General features: G+C 44.5%; 1 protein-coding gene across 2 annotated transcripts in view; it reads right to left on the reverse strand.

Annotated features, from left to right (window-relative positions):
- Positions 1-14,901, reverse strand: part of CCDC93 (CCC complex scaffolding subunit CCDC93) — a 92,357-nt gene extending 77,456 nt beyond the window's left edge. For both annotated transcript variants that reach the window (XM_060625760.3, XM_060625758.2), the window contains exons 1-4: positions 14,696-14,901; positions 10,378-10,491; positions 8,560-8,654; positions 6-117 (exon numbers count right to left, since the gene is read on the reverse strand). In XM_060625760.3, the coding sequence (XP_060481743.1) occupies positions 6-117; positions 8,560-8,654; positions 10,378-10,491; positions 14,696-14,737 (363 nt within the window). In that variant the 5' untranslated portion in view covers positions 14,738-14,901. The remainder of the gene's footprint in view (positions 1-5; positions 118-8,559; positions 8,655-10,377; positions 10,492-14,695) is intronic.
- Between the last annotated feature and the right edge of the window lie 1,430 nt (positions 14,902-16,331).

Genomic DNA, 16,331 nt, shown 5'->3' on the forward strand with positions numbered 1-16,331 from the left:
CTCACCTGAACAACAGGAAATATGTGAATAAAATCCATGCCCTGGATCTGGTGGGGCTCCAGCTGGTGTGGACACTTCATCCTTGGCAGGACTGAGACGATTTTTTCTGACAGTGCTCTGTTTGGAAAAAACAACAGCAAAGAGTGAGAACACACTAAGTGGCTCTTAAGACATCTCTCAAGTCTGGGCAGTATTCCAGAAGAATCTGGGGCTTCTCAACGCCAGATCATGACCAAGCTTCTCCCGACTGACTGCAAAATGAGAAAAATAGGCACAATTCAGATGTGTCTGTGTGCACGCGGCTAAGGCCACAACACGGCTTTCTTTCTTTATTCTACGGTTTTGTTCTTCCCACCTTCTTTATATTAAAACATATCGTTTACTTACGACATTATGGTGATGTTTGAGGTAATAATTATTATTTTTTAACATACTTACGTTGTAAAATACAAAGTCATCAGTGCCCCAAGTTCTTTTACATTTCATTTTACTGACCTACTTTTTCCAAAACTCTGGGAACCACTAGGTTACACATTAAAAAAATTGTTCTCTCTCTCCTTCTCCCCTGTGCGCATGCGTGTTCTGTCTCTCTCTCTCTCTCTCTCTCTCTCTCTCGCAAAAAAAAAAAAAAAAAAAAAAAATTGTTCTAAATATCATTCAGGAAACAAATAATTACCAGACCCTGTGCTGGGTGCCTGCAATAGTAAGACAAAACATGGGGCCTGACGCTAAAACAAAAAATTTAGAGTTCTCCACTCTGGTATAAAAGTATTTTTAAAATAAAAAATAGCCTTTAAATTTTTTTTTTTTTAACTACTTTCAAATTAATCCTAGATTTGGGGGAACCATGTCCTTGTTCTTTTTTTCCAGAGAGGAGAACGCTTCTGCTTCTCATCAAGAGCATTCTGAACGCTCTCCAACACCTTGCTTCAGTCCTGTGAAATGTCCAGGAATAAGGGGAAGAATGGGGCTTCCCGAGGCCTGAGAGCACTCTTGTAGCCCAGTCAGGAGGCAAGCATCCTCCGCCTGCTGAGAGTTTCCACAGCTCCTGCCCAGGCCTGGGTGGGACAGTTTTAAGGCAGGCACGACAGCAGGGTCTGTGTACAAGTCCACCCCACCACAGATGTAAGCCTCCTTCTCTACTTGGCTGGTATTTGATCTCCAACTGTCTGCTTCCTGTTTCTTACACTTCAATTGGATTTGGTTCAAGAGGGGAGAGCAGAGGTTACCAAGTGGGTCTGCCTTGAGAAAACAGTCACCAGGCATGACCTTGTGGGGTCATATGGAGAAATGGGGGCTTCTGGCTCAGCTTACGTGGATAGGTTAGGTTAATAGTCTTATTCTAAAACCCTTTAAAAAAATCTTAGCCCCTTACAGCAGCTACTGTGGCCTTGTCTGCAAGTGAGAACTATTTTCTGATAGATGAAAGCCCTAGTGAACAAGGTCCCTAGTTCTTACTAGATGCTTCAAATTCAGCAAGTGGGTCTACTCACACAGTGTTCCTTGTTCAAAGAAATCTTGTATGCTTTTATCTCTCTGCAGTTCCATAATCCTTCCCAAGAGACAGACACCCTTAAGACTGACATCTAACAAAGGCCTGGGTCAGAGCAATTATTGTCTTACCTATGCTGCCCTTAGTAGGTTTTATCCTCTTGGTCTTGGTAGGAACTAAGTGAAATCCAGGGAGAAAAGCTAAATGGCTCCCCAGGGAATGGTCCCTGGAGAACACACTACAAAACTTTGTTCATTCCCAGGAAGAAGCTTTAGAAGGTGGCACCAATGTTAGAACTACTAAGAGGAAATATGGATCATAATATCAATGATATTATGGATCATAATATCAATGTCAAGTCTGATAGGTCAATCATAATATCAATGTCAAGTCTGATAGGTTTAAGAGACAAAAATATGGAGAGGAGAAGACTGATACTCTACTGCACACATTTACAAAAGGAGGGAACATCTACCTCCCAGGAGGGAAGCCTCTGGGAGAACATTTTCACCCCTAACAGAGTGGGCACGTGTGTGACTCATCCAAAAGGTCTGAGACATGGAAGGAAAATGTCACATGCCTCTCAGCCACTACTGCAGTCCCTCCTTTCTGAGCAGCCTGACTTCAGGATACAAGTGTTTTTTCTGTCATGAGGTACGTGGCTGTCCCAGTGGGGAAGCCTATGGCTGTCCAGTTGTTTCTGGGGCTCAAATGGGATAGTTTGGTAGGCAAGTATTAATGAACCCATTTGGCAGCATATCTAAGGCTCTCTCTATAATACACTTTATCTTTTATTTTAATCTCCGACAGACTCTCATGCCTTTCTTCATTTGCTTGAAACTTGTGAGGGGAAGAGACTGGTGCTTAATTGACACAGCTCCCTAAACTCCAAGCTTAGCAAATACAGATGATCCTCACTTGGCATCCTTGTTTAGGGCAAGTCTTAACTGTTGATATCCATGGGGCCTTTCCTCTCAGTCACATTCTGGTTCAGCGGGAGGAAAGCTCCCCCTAGTGGCTACAGATCTGAGTCTGCATAGGGTTACTGGTCCGTAACAACCAGTCAGTAGCTTGAAAACAAGAGGCTGAGACCCCCAGTACCATCTAGCTCAAACTTCTACCTTCAGACCAAGTTGTGTCTGACCACTGCTCAGAGACTGCCTCCTTTCCCAGTTCATAAAGGCCCTGAGGGAAGGATGCTGTGGGTCATCTCAGGGTTTACAAGCCTCTTAACCCTCCTCCCAGAAATCACTGCCAAGACTGAGGTCTCACTCAACAGCATATGGAAGCAGCTGGAGGCAGAACCACTGCTGGGCCAAGGGAGGGATGTGTGGGACATACAGGCAGGCTGGGGTAGGGCACAAAAATCAGGAGGACTTCTTGAAACCCACCAGCCCCTCTCTCTTTTTCCCTGGAGGTCAGGGTAGACCCTCTGACTTTCTGAAAATCTGGGTAAGTGACCACGCAGAGGTCCCTCGTGAGGTTTCTTAGTCTAAGATTTTAACAATGCCCACTTGCCACTACAGGTGATTGGTTTGATTCCTGCAGTTTTTAAGAGTGTTCAGTACACAGTTTCCTCCTCCACTGCCAACAGTTTGAAAGAGAGTGAATTAACCAGGGTTTCAACTCCAGCTCCATCACCTGCTCTGAGACTTCTGGCAAGTCATTTGGTCCCTCTTGTCCATTACTCCCATCATACACGAGGAATAATGCCTGTCCTACTTACTCAAACTTGTTGCGATGTTTAGGTAGTCATAGGCAAGTACAAGTGCTCTGCACACAGGCGCCTCCTACTCGTGTGTTGTTGAAATGAACTCAGTTATAAGCCTGAAATCTCATTTATGGACCTCTGAACATAGGAATCTGCAGTCATGGGGCTTTACGACAGGCTAGGAGGGTAGAAGGAGGATGTAGACAGAGGGTAGAAGCTCATGAAACCCTCAAGAAAAAGGGATCAACAAGAAGAAAAAGGCCCCAATTGGGCATGTACAGAAAACAGCCTGAAAGATAATCATGCCCTCCTCAGACAGTGCTACCTGGCCACCCACCACACAGTTTCAGCTGGGACATACTGAAACACTGCAAACATAAGCCACTTTTAGTCTAAATTGCACCTAACCAAGAAACTCTGTGGAGAGGAACCTCAAACACAGAACACATTCCAAAACCAAACAGAAAAGATGTTTGAATAATTCGGTGCCCTGTGGCTATGGCATTTCCCTTACAGGTAAGAGAGACCCCACTGTCTGATGCATTGCTAGGAGTCTGCTGAGTCTTCAGTCATGCAACCCCCCAGCCCCGGTTTCACCTACAATTACAGTTCATGGCTCTGGACTTAAAAAGCTACACATCAAGTGTTTACCAGAGAACATAACACTGTACATCCTCAGCCCCTTATCCAAACCCTTTGGGGCCACAGGTGTTTCAGAATTCAGAACTTTTTAAATGTTTGCACTTTAGTGGACATAAGAGGCATATACTACATATTATGTAGAGCCCAAGTGAAATCTAGAGCAAACTGTACACTTGAAGAAATTATTATTTCTGCAGCAAAACTTATGAAAATTCCTGTAAGTGGGATCAATAAAGACTAAAAATAGTCTTAAGTAGGTTCAGGTCATGTTTTGTTTCCAAATGAGTTTTGTATCCACACTTAGAAAGAACAGACCTGTTTTCAGTGGTTTTTTTTAGATTCGAGAAACATGGACAAGGGATTAAGAATCCATATAAAACCCACCATGCTCCAATATCTCCTAAGAGTACTGCCAGTGACAGGAAAGTATCATAATTCCCAAGGACGCCAAGGTGAAAAGGGGCTAAGGACCACTGTAAAACTCTAAGGGAATTTGCAAAGAAGGGATACACAGAATCTAGGAGATGGTAAAAGTGGTGCAGAAAGAATGCATTTGAAATCAAAAGAATGCAAAAGACATCCCAGCATAGCAGGGGTGCCACAGGCGTAAAAAGCAATCACTCAAAATGGAACAGAAAGAGGCCTCAATCAAGAGTGTCCTCGAGAAGATAGTAAATTTATGTTAGTAAACAGCTAAAGAATCTGGGTGATCTTAGCTACAGGTAAAGCTATGTGCTTCTTGGTCAAAAAGGGAAAAAAAGGCAATCAGAAACTCAAGAAAAGTAAGCTGTATACAGACAAGGCAAATTACAACGTGCCTGATGTTCAGTGACTTTTCATAGAGACCACTCCACTGGCTCAGGCCAAACATCTCAGAATCATTCTTGAGTCCCCTCTTCCTCACACCCAAATCCAATCTGTCATGACATCCGGTTGGTTCTACCTCCAAAATAGATGAAGAATCCCACCAACTGCTAGCCACCCGTCATGGCCACCATCCTTCTGTGAGCATGGCTACAGGGTGCTAAAGAATCTCCCTGCTGCCAACTTCACCCCTTTGATCAGTAATCAGAGAGTTCCTTCTAAAACCGATTATGAACAGAACAGATTATGTTCCTCATCTGCTCAAAACCCTTCAAGAATTTCCATCTCAGTCAGAGTAAACTCAAAGTCTTTATTCTGACCTACAAAGCTCTACCCGATCTGGCCCCCCTAACTTGTCTGCACCTCTGCTACTGCCCCTCTCCCCCACCTCACTGCACTCCCGGCAGGCTTCTATTTGGAGCCTTCACGCTCGCGGTCCCCTTTGCTTGGAACCCTCTTCTCTCAAGTCTTAGCTCCCATATTCCCTTCTCAATGAGGCCACACTGACTTAAAGTTACAACTGCCTCCAAACCATGTCCCTCTTCATATACCTTTTCAGCTTTCATTTTTTTCAGAGTGCATATTACTTCCATAAATAACTCAATTTTTTATTAAATTAGTTCTTTATTGTCTATCTTCCCCCAAAAGACTCTAAGCTCTGTGAGGGAACGATATTTTTCATGAATATATCCAAAGTACCCAGAACAATGCCTGACCCATAATATGGACTCAATAAATATTTGGTGAGTCAATGAATAAATGAAGATATTCCTCTTGGCTGTAATATTTTGAATATTTCCCATCAAACGGCACCATTATGGTCAAGAAGATCACATTTCCTTTTCTTTGACACCATCACAACTCTTAGTTCTTATTGTAAACACTCTTTATAAATTTACTTTTACAATTTACCTGTAGATTAAGCATGGACAATTTAATTGCTATTATTATTGAACAGATTTTAAATATTATGCCCTGAACATTGTAAAAGTGATGATATGATGGTAGATGGAGGCTGAAAGGAAGAAGGAAAAACAGATACCAAAACATTTACCCTAAGTAGCTAGGAACCAGGAGAAACTATCTTTAAAAATTTTTTTTTTAACGTTTATTTATTTTTGAGACAGAGAGAGACAGAGCATGAATGGGGGAGGGTCAGAGAGAGAGGGAGACACAGAATCTGAAACAGGCTCCAGGCTCCAAGCTGTCAGCACAGAGCCCGACGCGGGGCTCGAACTCACAGACCGCGAGATCATGACCTGAGCCGAAGTCGGCCGCTTAACCGACTGAGCCACCCAGGCGCCCCTTGGAGAAACTATCTTATATTAATGAGTCAAGAAACAGAAGCTTATGTAGATTACAGCTATACAAGTGATCACAGGACAACAGATAATAATTATAAGACTGGATAACGGGAAACAAAGGGGATGTGGTGAGTAGTATAGTCAGCTAAATTCCTCCTCTTATTAGACTTGAATGAAACATACATAGTTGGAGATGCACAAGTGACCTCTCTGAAAAATCTAAAACCTAAATAGGCAAAGATGATCCTTTCCAGGGAATAAAACCAGGGTATACAATGGGAACAGGGAGAGACATCAGCTGTATATTTTGTGCTCTTTGGCAGTATCTGAATTTTTTTTTTAATTTTAATTTTTTACTTCATGGATGTAGCACCTATACAAGAAAAACAAACAAACAAAGACGCAGGAATAAAAATCTACCCCTGGAGTTAGCCTGACCAGCAGAGAGCAGAGCCACATGCCTAGACTCTATCACACTGTCCCCAGTGAAGGACTTTTCCCGATAGGTCACTGGATGCGATGTCACAGTCCCAGAATGACAGATGCTGGAGATGTAGAGCTCCGCTATTCATGGCTGAGCACTGATGAGCACAGTGTCACAGAGAACAATACGTCCTCTTTAATGAGGAGCCAAAAGATGTCCTTTGGTCTTATTATTAAGAATTTTGGTGATTCTGTGGGACCGATTTTTCTTCTGTGTGGAAACAGAATTGGGTAATTCATCATGTTTTTCTCTTTTTTGTTGGCTGCCAGAAAGCTTAGAGCCAAATCTGTGGCCCACCCTTAGAAAAACAAGGCATTTTGTGGCCTATGACAAATGTTGTAGCCTTATCCCCAACTCCCATTTCTTTTTCCTTTTGCTTCGCTTCCCCTTTTCTCTATCACTGCTTCATATGCGTATTTGTAAACTAGCTTTAATCCATTTGGAATAGTTTTTTTCCTGGAGGAGGCTAAGGCTTCAGAAAAATGATGAAATAAGTCACAAATACACACAGATCTGAAATCACAAATCCCTCTCCTGACAAATAAGGGAACTGTGACTTGCCCAAGGTCACACAGCTGCCCATTGGCAGGGCTGGGCAGAACTGGGGATCCCAAGTGGTCTAATGAAATCACCAAGCCCCTAGTGAGCTATGGAAGACTGGGTGGGACACTCAGGTGAAATCTCTAGCAAGGAGTCCATGCTGCCTCCTCTCGATGGCAGGCATGACCACAGAGGCAATGGGGAAGGGCGGGGGGGAGGGGGGAAGATTCTCTTCCTCACTCTATTCAATATTCAACTTCAATTTAATACATTCGTCCCAGCTGCCCCTGGAAAGAGATTAAACTAAGAAGCAACTGGAAACTATTAGAGAGTATTAGAAAAAGGATGAGAGTTGCTGAACATCAGTAATCATCAGAGAAATGCAAATCGAAAGAAGGGCTATCATCAAAAAGATAAGAGATAACTAATATTGGCAAAGCTATGGAGAAAAGGGAATCTCGTGCACTGCTGGTGAGATTGTAAATTGGTACAGCCACTATGGAAAACAGTATGGAGGTTCCTCAAAAAATTAAAAATTAAAAAATTTTAAATCAGAACTACCGTATGATCCAGCAATTTCATTTCTGGGTATTAATCAGAAGGAAATGAAATCAGTATCTCAAAGAGGGTATCTGAACCCCCATCTTCACTGCAGCATTACTCACAATAACCAAGATATGAAAATAATCTAAGTGTCCATCCTTGGTTAAATAAGATGTGGTGTACATGTAAACACACACACACACACACCCAGGAATATTATTCAGGCATAAAAGAAAAGAGGAAATCCTATAATTTGCAGCACCATGGATGGACCTTGAGGATAAGATTTATGCTAAGTGAAATAAATCAGAGAAAAACAAATGCTGTGTTATTTCACTTGTAAGCGGAGTCCAAAACAACTGAATTCAGAGAACAGATTGGTGGTTGCCGGAAGTGAAAGTGGGGGTGAGGGAAATGGGTGAAGAGGAACAAAAAAGCACAAAAGGTACTTGCAGTTATAAGATAGATAGGTTCTGGGGATATAATGAAGAACACAGTGACTACAGTTAGCAATGCTGTAGCATATATTTGACAGTTGCTAAGAGAGTAGATGATAAAAGTTCGTATCACAAGAAAAAAAATTGTAACTGTGTGGTGATGGATGTTAACTAAACTTACTGTGATGAACGTTTTGCTATATATATATATACACATACATACATCAAATCATTTTGTTGTACACCTTGAAATAATACAGTGTTACATGAAAATTATATCTCAATGAAACTAGGAACAAAAAAGAGAGAGATAATGTTAGAAACAGCCTGAGCATTAAATGACTTATATGCTAGCTGTGTGACCGTGGCTTCTAACAACCTCAGTTTTATTACCTATAAAACTATGATAATATCTGTTGTAATGAAAACTAAAATAAAACATGTAAAGTGTCTTAGCACAACTTTTGGCACATAGCAGACACTCAAAAGTTAGCTCCCTTCTCCCCCTTTAGCCTCTTCCATGGCAAACCCTGGTAACTTACATTTTTTGACCTATTGTAGAGTTTTCCTGAAAGAGCAAATCAACGTCTATGTCAAAGTTGCAAGTGGTGATGCACCAAGTCATTCCTCCTACTACCTGCAAGACACAAAGAAAATACCTGTTTTCTCTTCCTGGTTTGGGGAGAGGGGAAGTGGAAGGTAGGAAAAAATGTAAGTAGTTTTTATAGAATCAGTGACCCTACAAAACTATTTCTCTTTAGAGAGAGAGTATATGTGCCCTTCTGACTTCATCCACTACAATTCATCTAAAATAGCACCACTCGATAAAACTTGCCGCGGTGATGGAAAATGTGTCTGTACTGTCCAATGCAGTGGCTACCAGCCACATGTGGCTACTGAGCACTTGAAACGTGGCTAGTGTGACTGAGAAGCTGACTTATATTACGAAATGGACGTATCATTCATAGGTCCTCTTTATACTGAGGGAGACGGACATTAATTCTCAGCCAAGAGAAGTCTTACTCGAGTTTCAGGTAAGTGCCAGATTCCAGAGGAATTATGTGTTTTACAGACCAGACAGGTGAGTAGCAAGGCTGACATTTGTGGTTCATTACTTAATTTCCATATATATATTTTTCACATATCTAAAGGAGAGCAGAATCTCTGGTCTGCTTTTCTCATAGGATTTCTCAGAGATGCAAATGAGACTAAGGCTAAAAAAACACTTTGAAACAAAACAAAATCCTTTTCAGACACGCCTTGATGTTAGAAAAAACAATAGTGACTCTCATCTCTGGCTGTATTTTAGACACATGTGAGATGCCTATTAAATACAGATTCCAGGGGCGCCTGGGTGGCTCAATCGGTTAAGCGTCCGACTTCGGCTCAGGTCATGATCTCGCGGTCCGTGAGTTCGAGCCCCACATTGGGCTCTGTGCTGACAGCTCAGAGCCTGGAGCCTGCTTCGGATTCTGTGTCTCCCTGTCTCTCTCAGCTCCTCCCCTGCTCATGCTCATCTCTCTCTCTCTCCTTCAAAAATAAATAAAAACATTTTAAAAAAAATACAGATTCCAGGCCCCAGACCAGATCTAAGCAAAATATCAAAGGGTGAGGCCTCAACGTCTGTATTATGAAACAGTCCACAGTGATTGTTATGTACAGCTGGGACTGTGGCCCACTGGAGCACTCAACACTTTCTCCCATCAGGAAACTGTCCTGGCCTGCTCTGGCTGATCTGCAAGCTTCATTTCTGTGCACAGTTGGCTGCTGCCTTTGCTGCAACATGCCACTTATTCTATGTATGTTGCTTTACTTGTCTCCCTTTCCTATTCTATAGAAGCTGGGCTCTCTGAGTACAGGGCCTTGGTCTTATCTCTGTGCCCTCAACACTCACTACTATGCCTTGTGCATAATAATTCTTCTAGGTTCTGCTGAATTAACACACTTCATCCCACAGTGACTTCTCCCTCCTCCAAACTCAGAATTGACCATCTTTAGAAAAGCTGGCAATTGTCTGTGAGCACACTGACCTAGGACAGCTCCTTACTAGCTCAGATTATTTTATCTTACGTAAGCTTTACCTCTTCACTCAAACTGTAAGTTCTTTAAAAGGAGGAACTATTTCTGATGCCTCTTTGCACTTCCCAAAGGTCTGTACACAGAAAAGGAATTCAAGGCATACCTACTGATACATTTGTGTTTTCTTTTAATAGGAAATTGGAACACTTCCAGTAACGAACCTGAATGAGAGAGAAGCACTGGAGAAAGTAAAAACACAATCTCTTCCTCTTTTCCCTGTGCTGGTAAACCATGCCATCCCAACAAAAATCAGCCTGAGGGTCAGGAAGCTTTCCTCTTACCTTGTCAAAAGGTGACAAGCCTTTAATTCTTGCCCTGAAATACCCAGCTGCAACCAAGAGCTCCAGAATTTCAGTTAGCTTGACATTTTGTTCTTCATCTTCTCTTGTTTCTACCTAAAACAAAAGGTAAAAGATAGGCTCGTAAAAGCTACCTTAGGATAAAGGAACACCAGGCATATCCCCCGATGCCACAATTTAGTTGCCAAGGTGCAAGTGACATTGCCTGTATCACTGCGTTCATGCAGAAGCATGGGGACACAGGGCTGCCAGAGTCACAAAGAACAGAGTCCTTGGGCCTCAATGAGCTGTGTTGACCGTCACAGGTGGGGGGAGAAGACACACACAGGCAGTACAGATTATTCATCGGATGGGGAAGGAATCCAGGGAAAGGAAGATGATAGCACGGTACCTCCCGGTTCAGTAACACAAGGTTTACTTCACAGGCTCCCAACTAAATTATAAACTCCTTACAGACAAAACAAGGTTTTGTTTTGTTTGTTTGTTTGTTTATTTTAACTTTTTGTGCATCTTGGTCCCAGAAGCAACTGACAAATGGGGCTAGAACCAAGAAGGGAGTTTAAACACATATCTCTCTCTTCAATCATCTTTTTGATCTCTAAGGTAAATTAAGAAAGGCTTTCAACTTGGATACATGAAAGGATGCTGACTACCGCATAACGGGATTGCCTTAAAAAATAATAAATTCACCTAATATATTTAAATAGGGAACTGATTTAAATTTTTTAAATTATAACCTACTTTCACTCCTAGGTGTTGATCCATAACTAAAAAGCATCTAAATATTCTAGTAGTACTGCCTCCATCTACTTCTATGAACTGTACCTTCCCTCTCTTCCATGACTGCGGAACATAAAAAACCACTTCTCTACATGAAACATGAGCAACATATAGCTGGTTCAAATTCTGGCACCCACCTCTGACTCCTCCCTCACCCAACAATGTCTGTGCAACCTTCCTTTACCCTGCGTGTCGCAGCCATCCTCCCCTCCCTTTTATTTACACTTCATGCCAGGACTACTGCAGCTGCCTCAACTGTCTCAATCTTTCTGCTCTTAATCTGTTTTCCTCACTCCTTCCTAAATCACAGCTTTCACATCATCCCTTCTTAGCTCATCCCCCAGCCCTTATCATTAATGCATCACACACTGTCTGTAAGATAAACTCCAAAGTTCCTGGTTGGCTATTCAGATCTTTGGCTGCAACCTATCGTTTTAGCTTCATCCTTTACCTCCCTCCAAAACAATCCAGTCATGGCTCTGGCCAAGCTCAAGCATGGTTCATTCCCATTTCTTCACTGTTCCCACCCCTTCCCTTCTCCTGATACTCTCTAACCACCCAGAAACCATCTTCAAATTCCAGCTCTTATTCGACGCCAACCCTGACAAATGCAGCCTGAAATGGTCACTCCTCTGCATTTCTATTTCATTTATAGTTCATGCCACTCATACAATTAAGTATCAACCTCTTCTGAGTAAAACGTCTGGTGTTAATGTACAAGCCTGTCTTTCGAAATGGGCTATTAGCTGGATTAGGAGAGGACCCATATATTATTCAGTCATGTTCACACCTCTTCTGAAGTAGCATTAGGCTCAAAGGACAATTAAATATGGAATGACGTGCTCGATCATTACATAAAGTGCATGACCTATGCCAGCCACGGATTAACGAAATGTTTTCATAGTCATGACAGTGATAATGGAAATTCAAGTTTATTTTGAAGTACAAATTGCCAGGAGAGAGAGCTCACATATTAACATATAGTTGAACAAAGAATTATTAAAGTGATTGACAATCTCTTGCAATACGGGGTGTGACAGTGACAGCCTCGTGCCACTGCTCGTTTTACTTCTTAATCTCAAACCACCCTGGCCCAGCCTATTCAAGCGTTACCCTAATTCTTAGTGGACATGCAAAAATAAAGTAATATTAATTATTCACACAGTCTCTTCCTTTGCAAAAGATCTGGGATAGTTAAGCAACATCTATAAATAGGGAGACCCCAAGAAAAGAGAAAAGCAATATGGTTTACAAAGATGGAGTAGAAAAGAAAAATGGGATGACAGAAGTATTTTCTTATAGCTTCTAGGATGTAAAACAGGAACCCTTCATTTGTTCAATCTTCAGTTATCATGAAAACACTTCCAAGAAGAGGACAATTCATCCCAGGAGGATCATTCCTTCCTCAACTTGTACCTAACGAGAACCTGCTGGCCAACCCCATGGCAGATGCATGGCCCATGACTTTTATCTACTCACCCCCAGAATGGAGAAGTATATACATTTTTGTGAAATAACCTATGCAATAACTTTCTGGCACAAGACACTGAATGGAGAATGTTAATTAAGACTCCGCATTCAATTCACAGATCAACACTGAAACAATATGGAAAAGGGCCACTGACTAACACACAGCGACTCAAAGAATACCCTCTTTTGAGGGTGTAAAAAGCCATTAGATTGGTTGATACACTCACCATTAAAAAACTAAAATTCTGATAAAGATGAATGACTGTGAGCTCTTAAACCAGGCACACTAAAATTTCAATTGCCCTGTACTATAGTTCATGTAAGCTGGAAGGCAAGCCCAAGTCTAGCTATCTTCCCATCCTTCACAAACCTACAGAAAAAGGTTTAGAAAATTGGATTTAAGGAATTAACTGGATTAGTGACAGTTTAATGACACAGACTATCCATATTCATATGTACTGGTCTTTGAACTAAATGATAATAATTTGATTATATTTACCCTGTATGCCTCCTAATTGCCAAGAGCTGTCTTAGGCTCCTGGAAAACTGACAAGTCAGACCCAGCCTCTTGGCAGTCAGAGAAGGGTTAAACAAAGGACACAGAGGACCAGGTTGCTTTTTATTTTAGAAAGACCCCCATTTGTAGTACTGTAGGACACTGAAACGGAGGGATTCAAGGTAGAACCTGAGAAACCAGAAAGGAGTCTACAGCAAAAGACCAGGCAAAAACTTGATGAGAGCCTAGAGTAAAGAAGTAACAAAAAAGAAACATCAAATATCACAAGACAGTTCTCATCTTGGCAATCCCCTCCCCCTTCCATCAATGTAATTTGCACGTAAGGTTTTACCTAATACAGTTCTGACAACATGACATTTCTTAGGTTTTCCTAAGATTACAACAAAATGGACTTATCCACTGGGAGCACACACTGCCAGGTAAGTCTGTCCTTCCAGCACTATATTATATCCCCAGCTTTTATGCATGGAACAGCGATCCCTCAATTAGTGGGTACCGTACCTATGAGATGAAAGAACTGAGGATTGGCAGGGAGTAGGGTGGGTGGGGGGACACGCAGAGAAGCAAGATTGGCTACAGGCAGCTGTGATGTCCTCCTGTCAAGTGCCTGCTTCAGAACCTTAGGAGGGGGACAGAGGTTCAGTGTGGATTTCATTTCTTGAGTCTTGTAAACTAGACTAGCTTTGGAGGAAATCAGCTGGAAGAGAAAAGACACTGGCAAACCGCCTCGCTAAATGACACTTGCAGCCTAAAGGAAATGCACGTTCCTTTTATTCGCAGACAACGTGGAAATCCGGAAGCCACTGACTGCCCTGTCCCTCAGGAGGACTGAGTATTTAATAACAAACACCTCTGTAAGGAAAGGTGCCCGCTATGCTCTGGAGAAGCAGCCACGCTTCCGCCAGGCGCTCGGCCCGGCCCCACGGCCCCACTGGACAGCGCGTCGCCTCCCGCACACCGCCCAGTGCGCGCACTGCTTCCAAACTTCTGCTGCCCAGGTCTGGCGCGGGGTGGGTAGGGCGGCATTCCCTGCACACACCAAGGCGGGTGAGGCCGGCCGTGGGGACCCCGCGGGCCCCGTGAGACGGCGGCAGGCGCCACAAGGTCACCGCCCTTTGCACAACCCGAGCCCGGACGGTCCCAGCGCGCGTCTCGTGACTCCAGGGCGCAGCAGCCCCGGGCCTCGAGGCGAGCCCTGCAGCGCCAGGGGTCGGGGCACACTGCCCGGGAGAGCGGGAGAGGCGGGACCCCGAGCCCCGCGGCGTCTGGAGCTGCGTGGAGCTAGGTACTGGGCTGGGAAAGACCGCCTCCGTCCCGGGGGACCCAGGAGCGGCTGAAGTTTGTCCCCGCCCCTGCCCAGGCTGGGGGACCTGCTCGGCCCCCCGGCGCACAGGGCCAGCGCTCCCCGCCGGGGACACACCTGAGGAAGGGGGCGGGGCGCCCCAAACGCTGCCCGGGCCCACTCAGCCGGCCGCTCGGTGGGCTCGGCCCTCTCCCACGAACCCGGACTGTCAGGGAGAGGGGGGTCCTTACCTCCGGGAGACCCTGGCCCTCCGGCCCCTTCGGCAACCCCATGGTCCTGTGACAGACGTGCGGCGGCAGCAGAGCCCGCAGAGCGTCCGGAGGAAGCTGTCCCCGACCGCCAAGCTGCTACCGGGGTGGAGGCAAAGCGGGAACTTCCTCTGCCGCCGCCACCGCCGCTGCCGCCGCCGCCGGCCGGGAGCGCGGCGGCCCCGCGGAGCATGCGCACTGGGACACGAGCACATCGCGACTGCGCCTGCGTAAGGGCCACCCCTGGCAAGGCCAAACCGCGGGGTGGCGCTGGAGCTGCTGTCCCGCCGGGCTTCTGGACCGGTGTTCCGCAGGTGCTTCGCGCCGGGCTCCGCAGTTTTCTCCGAGGTGCATTACAGGGTCTATTCCTTCATCTCGGGGAATTTTTGCACTGGGCTCCCTCTCTGCTTTTCACATGCGTTGGATGCCCCAAATCGGGGTTCTGTCCGCTCGCTCCACGAGCGGGACTTCGGAAGCCCCCTCACTCTCGTGGGGAATTCCAGCATGAATGCGTTTGGGAATTCCAGACACCGGACCAGTTCTAGCTGAATCGGGGTGTCACCTGATTTAAGCGCACTCGGGCAAACTTCTCGCTGTATATATACGGACGAGGGAACGGAGCCCCCAAGGAAGGCTTTTGCATGCCCGCTCCCAGGGTTCCAGCTAGTGCGTCTTGTTTTCCAGGAAACCTGGTTTGGGATAATATCCCTACACTCCCAACATACCCAGTTCTGGGTCTCCCTTGGGGAAAAGTCATCTCAAAGTGTAGCTCCGGTTTTGATGTCATTTTAGCTGCCACATCACTTACATGATGCACCCCTTTTGTGTCCCAGAGGATGGCAGTTATATAAAAGGGTTGTCTCCTGGGCCACAAGCCGCCCCGCCCCGCCGCCCCGCCCCCCCCCCCCCCCCCCCCGCCCCTCCGCACTTTACGCACTTGCTTCATGATGGCTTCTCCAGCATTTATTTACTTATTTACTTATTTATTTATTTATCGGGGATGAAGAAGGTGACATGTGAAAACTTGCTGTAGAAGAGGTCATTCCTTCTGGGGGAGGAGGGAAGAGTGGGAGATGTGAAACTAGCTCCTTGAGATTAAGAGGTGTGTGTGTGTGTGTGTGTGTGTGTGTGTGTGTGTGTGTGTTTCCTCTCCGCATACCTAACATCTTAAAAAGTAGAAACTACTCAGTAAATGTTTTTCCTTGAAGAAATTCTGTGGGCTTTTTGTACTTTTTCCTTGATGTTTGTCCTGACAGAATAAACATACGTCTGAAAGGCCCTAAGAAGGGCCATTTCCTTCTTAAATGCAGTTGGCAAATACTTGTGACAAAACTGTGTGCCACGCCCCGCCCCCCCACGTATGAGAAATTTGAATGTGCAAATTAAGGCGTTGAGATGGGAACTCTCTTAGAGTTGTCTGACATCTTGCACTTATCCATTGGGAAGCCAATGAAACTCAGTCTTTAGGCCTCCCATTCTCAACTTACCAAATGTATTTAGTTTTATAATTTAAAAATCATCCTTCCTCCAGATGGTATAGGATGAGGGGGAATGATGGGTAATTTGTGGCCACTGTTAAATGACTAGAAAGTACTGATGCCTAGGGACAAGTAGCAGA

Source organism: Panthera onca, chromosome C1, assembly GCF_046562875.1.
Source record: "Panthera onca isolate mPanOnc1 chromosome C1, mPanOnc1 haplotype 2, whole genome shotgun sequence".
NCBI classification, from domain to species: Eukaryota; Metazoa; Chordata; class Mammalia; order Carnivora; family Felidae; genus Panthera; species Panthera onca.